Source organism: Vulpes lagopus, chromosome 4 (assembly GCF_018345385.1).
Source record: "Vulpes lagopus strain Blue_001 chromosome 4, ASM1834538v1, whole genome shotgun sequence".
In the NCBI taxonomy this organism is placed as follows: domain Eukaryota; kingdom Metazoa; phylum Chordata; class Mammalia; order Carnivora; family Canidae; genus Vulpes; species Vulpes lagopus.
In genome coordinates this window covers 101,126,316-101,133,198 of record NC_054827.1, presented here as the reverse complement: position 1 = coordinate 101,133,198, position 6,883 = coordinate 101,126,316, and the positions used below count along the sequence as shown (strand labels likewise).

General features: G+C 48.3%; 1 protein-coding gene across 5 annotated transcripts; it reads right to left on the bottom strand.

Annotated features, from left to right (window-relative positions):
- Positions 1–346: 346 nt before the first annotated feature.
- LYSMD4 (LysM domain containing 4) lies at positions 347–6,547 on the bottom strand. 5 transcript variants are annotated; one of them, XM_041753402.1, is made up of 3 exons: positions 6,491–6,547; positions 5,035–5,327; positions 347–2,768 (listed from the first exon to the last, which is right to left on the bottom strand). In XM_041753402.1, exons 2-3 carry the CDS (start codon positions 5,317–5,319, stop codon positions 2,157–2,159), a joined length of 897 nt encoding a protein of 298 aa, XP_041609336.1. In that variant the 5' UTR covers positions 5,320–5,327; positions 6,491–6,547; the 3' UTR covers positions 347–2,156. The 5 variants fall into 5 exon arrangements, with proteins under 5 accessions (XP_041609336.1, XP_041609337.1, XP_041609335.1 ...); XM_041753403.1 differs by lacking the exon at positions 6,491–6,547 and adding an exon at positions 6,347–6,461; XM_041753401.1 differs by lacking the exon at positions 6,491–6,547 and adding an exon at positions 5,770–6,327.
- Positions 6,548–6,883: the final 336 nt, after the last annotated feature.

Sequence of the window (6,883 nt, the reverse complement as noted above, 5' to 3'; positions counted from 1 at the left end):
TTGGGTACTATAGTTCAGTCAAAAGGACCGAACACTACCTATCAAATCTATTTATTTAAAACGTTAACTCCTAAGACACCAAAAATGTAGCAAAATGTGTAGAAAGTGAGCTTCACAGTATCTCTTACACATACTTAATAAAACCACTTTAAGGCACATTATACAGAGCAATCCACAGGACTGTGCTGTTTACCACTTCTGTTCTTCACCTGTTGGGGTAATCTTGAGCACAAGCCCTGGGCAGGCCTCACCTCCATATTCTCCAACACTGTCGTCCATCTTTCAATTCTGAATTACCACCCTCTCCATATTAAAAGAAAAAAAAAAAAAGAAGAATCAATTGTCCTTCACAGAAGAAATTATTTTATTTCATTTTAAAAAGTAAAGGATACAGATACTTATTCTTAGCTTGACAGAAGCCATTTTCCCATGAGACTCCGAGCTCTGCCTGGCGAAGTTAATGGTGATGTGTTAGAGAAACCTGTGGCCTCCAGGGGCACAGGGAGTACAAACATTTGGCTGGAAAAGCATTCACATGATCAAAACATTTCCTGCAGCAAAGATTCACAAGGTCATTTAATCCTGAAGATCATTTTGGTTTTGAAGAAAAGATTTACTTTTGAAGATTCTTTAAATTTACTAATCAGACCAAGAGCAAATTGTTTTTCACATAGCTGGGAAGAGAAAAACCAGAAGCCCATTTTAAGTACTCTTCTGCCCTACTCGCCTCCTCTTACATGACATCTCAATTTATCTCTAGGCCTGATGAATGACATAAATCACGCTCAAAGCTCAGCATTTGTGCAGTGTGTTTTCCTCCCTGGTGGCAGGCTTCTCTGAGCCTCAGCCATCAGCCATGTAAGCCCATTTCCACGCTTCCATGGGACCAAGATGGGCTCTGTCCAAACAGGCTTTTGCCCTGCTTCAGAGGCTGACCCACACCCCCCGTGAGCCTCCAGCATGACTGCAGCTGTATAGGAAATGGGAAAACCTCAGGCTGATGGGAGCCTGACCCATCAGGGATTTATGGCCTTCACAGCAAGATTCACCTCCATTAAGTCGTTTGGTCTTTTAACACCATGAGCTACACTATCTAAAGTGTATTTACCCAAGGAAAAACACCGAGCCCCCTTCTGGGGCAATGGCTCTAGACTTCCTAAGATTAGTCAGGGAAGCAGTAGGAAGCACACTGATTCTCCCTGTACCTCCCTTACAGGTACACTCGAGACTGCTGCTCTCAGCAACGCTGGACTGATGAGTGTGCCTATCACCGAGATCCCAACATGTGACACTTCTGGATGAACAGTCATCTTTCTCTTTGTACCTACTTAGCTCCAGACACTGACCAATAGGAATTCTTTCCAAAAATGCTAACAGGTAATCCGGTTAGCCACTGGGGTGGGGATGTACCTCTGGTGAAACTGAGCAACAGCCTCCAAATGTTCTGGCCAGGAAGTGCTGGCCACAATATGCAGCAGCTTAAAAGTAGGCCTGTGGATCACTAAGTAGTTCTAGAAGTACAAGGAACAGAACTGCCATTTACACAACATTAGGGTAATTCGGATTTAGGGCTTTTTTAAATTTTGGAAGCGACACTGCCTCAAAAAGGCTAACTGGTGGGACAACTATGCAACAGAGCTTGTTATAATTTGTATACTCCAAAACAGGGTGACGTTCACCACTACTGGACAGCACCTTTGCCAGGGAGACAAAGAACATCATTTGTCACAGCCAGTCATCTCTTCTCAGCAGGCAGGAGACCTTGCAGCCAAGTGACTAAAGTGAACCCCAGAGGCTCCCACACTGAAGGTCCAATGCTGCTCCTCAACTTCTAAATAAATCGAATGTGGGGACCCACGCAGTGCCAGTCCACTATGTACCTTCAAGAAACGCCATGTGTCACGTGTAAGTGTCTCTCTTGCTGTACCTTCTGGATGTAGAGGGCCGAGGGTGCTGGTGCTTTGGTCCTCACAGCCTTGGATTAGGAGAGCCTATTCCCCAGGTGAGTGTTATGGGGAACACAATAGTGGCTTCTAAGATGTGTCCATAGGTCACAGAAAAGGAAATGCAGCACCTTAGGAGATGGATGAAGTCAGGTGATACACATCAGGAAGTCAAATGCTGATGCTGGCCTGATTCTTTAGAAATGACAAGAGCTAGTTCCCTGCCCGGGTGGTTGGACTGAAATGGCCATCTGAAGAGGGGATGGTTGGCACCGGAACTACTAATTTGGGGGCTTGCCCTGGAATTGCACTCATAGCCATCGAGCCATTGGGGACAGTAGTTGTGTTCAAGCTACTGGGGATCTCGCCAGTAGACTGCATTTTAAAATAGACCAAATAAAACACTGGTAAAACAATCCCAATTAGAAGCATGATAAAAACAGCATTCCACCACTGAATTCCACAGTCTGCACCATTTGTCAAGGTCTTCGGAGGAGCTGGAAGCAGCGGCTGACTGGAGGTCTCTACACAGTAACTTTCATTTAAAAAGATTTCTGACTGCACTGCACGCTCAATATTCTGGTCAATGCCCTTAAAGAAATCCGTCAGTGGGCTGGACAGGGCACCGGTGCCTACAGCCGCTCTATCTGGATCTGGCTGCTCCTCGAAGGTCACTCTTGTCTCTGAGGATGGGCTCAGGAGGGGTCTGAGTTCTTTGTGGGTCTCTGTTAGGATCCCATGATTTTTCACTGGAATTTTAATAGATTTCAAAGCATATAAGTCTTGTTCTCTGATGAAGTTGTTGACTTTCTTGATATCTGCGACCTAGGGAAGCCATGAAGACAAACGTCACAAAATATGTAAACTCCTTAGAATATCAAAAAAAAGCACCTCTTTCTGGAAGACAATCCAAGCCCACCCCGCTTAGGAATCTGATGAATACTGGAATACTGCACCTATACACAAAATCAGTTTAGGCTGAATAACTGATTTTTGGCTTTAACTCAGCCTAAATGCATAGCTTAATCATCACATTTCCATACATATTAACAAGTATAATAACGTAAATCAGTCTTGGAAAACAGTGTTTGTTTAAAGTATGACTGCAACAAAATGCTTTTAGGTGAAAGCCAACCCGGGCACTGAAAAAGCAAAAGTCCTTTGTATTTCTTTTAACTTTTGAGGCAACAGTGCCCCCATCTGGCTGACTTCCCTCCCCACAACAAGACCCAATTTAGTAGCTGATTACATTGGCAATCTCCAAACAGGAAGCCTCAGCCAGCTCCACAGACACTCAGAACCTACTTTAACAGTAATAACGTTTTAAGAGGTATGTTCTCATGATTCTACCATGTTTTCTTGCCCAGAAGTACTGTATGGCATATAAACTTATTGTTTAAATAAATGCAATCTAGAGTTAATACACTGAGGATTTCACAATACTTCGGAGAATTAGAAACCTACAGAGAATCACAAATGGAGTTGGAAAATATGGACTGAAATCCTCTGTTCCAATATTAGGACTGGAAGAGAAAGGAACACCACTAAGAGTTTTATAAGGTAACAAAGTTCACTGACAAATTCCTTCCACAATCTTGAGGGAGGGGTGGTGCAGAATGTAAGTCAAAGATAAACCCTCCCTCAAGCTAACGTTTGGAACTTACTGAAAGCATCAGAAATGGGTTTTGACTCACGAGCCCACTTTAACTAGAGTGTAAATAAAATCAAAAGACCTTTAGGTAGCACCTGATTCAAATCAATCATCTCCATTACTTCACTTATTGAGTAATTGTTTTTATCATCTAACTGAATTGGGCTGGTGGACATTGTTAATTTATCATGTCCTGAAACTAAAGCATAAGGTTCTTGAGACCTGTTTTTTTCCCTTAATAAAATGACACCCAAATTTAAATTGGAAAATGGTTACTTATCAGAGGCATTATATATATATAATATATAATATACATATTATATATATATAATCTTCACAGATTTATTAAACGTCACTGTTCCAAGAAGCCCACTGCATCCACTCAGTGGTAGGGTGAGATTCATTTTCAGCCCATGTTCCATAAACCATATAGTATGCCTACAGAAACTTATTAAGAGAGTCATATATCTCAGTACAATTGAGACACTATGTGTCCCTAGAGACCAGCCTGTTTATTTCCTCTGGGAAATACCACAACATCCTATAAACTGTGTTTAACCATTTGAGCCTTGTTAGATAAATGACAAGAAACTAAGGAGGAAAAGATTTTTAAAATAAATTGGTTAGACAGCCTTAGGGGAGGCCATGGAAAGTTGTAACAGCGTAATTAGCAAAATGAAATAAATAGTTTCAATCTAGGAGAAAATGCAGCAATTCTGTAAATACTTTTCCTACTTACTTTGCCATGTTAATCACTCTGAATGCTAAAAACATAATTAAAGAGAGAAACAGGGTTATATAGATACACAGTGTACAAAGGCTAGATCATGCAGTTCTAAGTGAGAGACTGTAAAATTTGACCAAATAAGGTACAACCAGCAAGAAAGGGTCAGAAAATGAGAAGGAGAGAGAAAAGCAAGCCTAGCAAACAAATCTTGGATAAATTCTGCCTGGCATCTTTGACCCTAGTAGGTCTTAAATAAAATGTGTCTTTGGGGGACACCTGGGTGGTTCAGTCAGTTGAGCATCTGACTCTTGATTTCGGCCCAGGTCTTGATCTCAGGGTCGCCAAGTTCAAGCCCTGCACCGGGTGTGGAGCCTACTTAAAAAAAAAAAAAAAATTCCAGAATTCAGTTTGGAGGGACAGGGAGAGAAGTACTTTGTAGATTGGGAACTGCTCCAACACATGAGACTCCTAACCCTCACTTTTCATGATCCCAAGGTTCAGAATTGAAAGTGCTTCCACCTGCCTTCCAGCTCTGGTTAGATGGGAAGAGTCTTCTGCTACAACAGGCCTCTCCAAACCACCTTGCTGGGGGTGGTGGGGAGAGACGGTCAGGAAGGGGCAGCAAGGGCCCCCATGCTTCAGTGAGTTCCTGCGTTCCTGAAATACACAGGAACCATGGGGCAGGGGACACCTTCACCTGCGAGGTTTCTTACTTTGCAGCCATACTGAAGAGCAAGCTTGTTGAGGCTGTCCTCCTGGACCAGCTCGCGCTGCAGCAGCACCACGTCCCCTGCTCCTGGCTGGCGAGGGTGGTGGGCACCCTTCTTCTGGTGGCGCTCCTTGCCCCGGGGCCGCAGAGCCACATGGTGGGACTCTTCCTCAGAGGAGTCCCCCGAGTCCCCACCACTGTTCTCAAACATGTAAACGTGGCTGGTTGGAGTCCTACAGACAATGGCGGGGCCTTGGAGGGTCTTGGTTAATACTTCCTTCTGCCTCATTTTCTTAACTGAAAACCAAACCCCAGGGTTAATTCCACATAAGGTACGTTCATTCCTCTGCAGCTACACTAAAGAGAAGTGTCCGGTTAGGGATGACTCCTTTCCCTGACCCATTATAAATATTCAACAGACACCATCAGTACAGAAAGAGCGTTCTCCGCTAGTTGGGATGGAGGGTGAGAAGCATGTAAAAACAGTATTTTTCCCTGACTGCAGACTTCTTAGAAAAATCAAAGAATCCCTCCTTTCCCCCTTGTCCCTCGTCCATAGCTGGTCCCTCCCCGAAACCCACCAGATAAACAACTTCTCTTTTTGGTCTCAGAGGAGTAAAGAAGCTGCTGGGATCCTTTGCAATGAGAGGGAAGGGCTGTTCCCAGCTTCCTCGCAACTCGGAACTTTTGTGCCAAAAAATTCTTGTTCAATACTTTACACATTGCAAAGTATCCTCACCAAGAAGGTCAAGACTGAGGGCGCTTGCTTATGAGATCCAGGAGAATAAAATACTCGGATTTCCAATACAGGCAAGCTTGAATTACCGTAGTATTGTGGGCCCAGCTGGGCAGAAAACTCTCGTCCAACTGAGACATTCGCCCAGTTTTCCACAGGTCCCTTTGCCTTCATTACATCCCACGTCCGGTTTTTATGTTCACCTCCAGCCAAGTGCAAAAGCCTCACGACCCGCTTCCCCCCCTGGAACTGCCCGAATGAGGTTCCGGAACACGGAACCTCAAGCTCAGGGAACGACGGCCGCACCAGAGCCGGCGTGGAGCCCGCAGGACCCCGGGAGCAGCCAGCGGCCCCCCCGCGACCGCGCCGCCCGCCCGCTCCCCTCTCCGCGGGCGCCCCAGGGCCCCGCCTCCCCGTCAGAGCTCAGGGCCCGCAAGGGGCCCCGGCGGCTTTCCCTCAGAGCCCCTCCCGCGCAGGGGGGCGGCCGCTCCCAGACTTAGACCGACGCGACCCCCACAATCCGCCAAGGCACGACCTCCGCCCTCCGCCCTCCATCCCGGCAACCTCAGCCACCCCGGACCGTGGCGGTCGCCGCCCCTCCCGACGCAGGAGCGCGGCCCGCCCCGGAGGCGGAAGGGTGGCTCGCGCCCCCCCGCCACGACGCCGCGGAGGGCCCCCGCGGTCCCCGCCCCAGGGCCGCGGCCCCTCCTGCGGGCCCCGGTACCTCGGCGCCGAGATCCGCCGAGACTCGCCGCCGCCGCCGCCGCCGCCGCCGCCGCGCCTGCTGATTGGCTGCGAAAATCAGCAGGTCTCCAGGGGGCGGGGACGGCGAGGCAGCCAATGAAGTCAGCGCTGTGCGGGCTCTGGAATGAGCCCGGCTGCGCTCAGAGGTCAGCGCAGGAAACGCGGCCCGCGGGGCGGGGCCGGGCGGGGCGGGGCCTGGCGGGGCGGGGCCTGGGCCTGGAGGGGCGGGGCCTGGAGGGGCGGGGGCGGGGCCTGGAGGGGCGGGGGCGGGGCCGGGGCCGGGAGGGGCGTGGCTCCAGCTCCCGGATCAGACTGTCGCCCTGCCCGCCCGCCCGCCCGCCAGCCGCGGAGAGATCCGCTCGTCCCAGCGGCA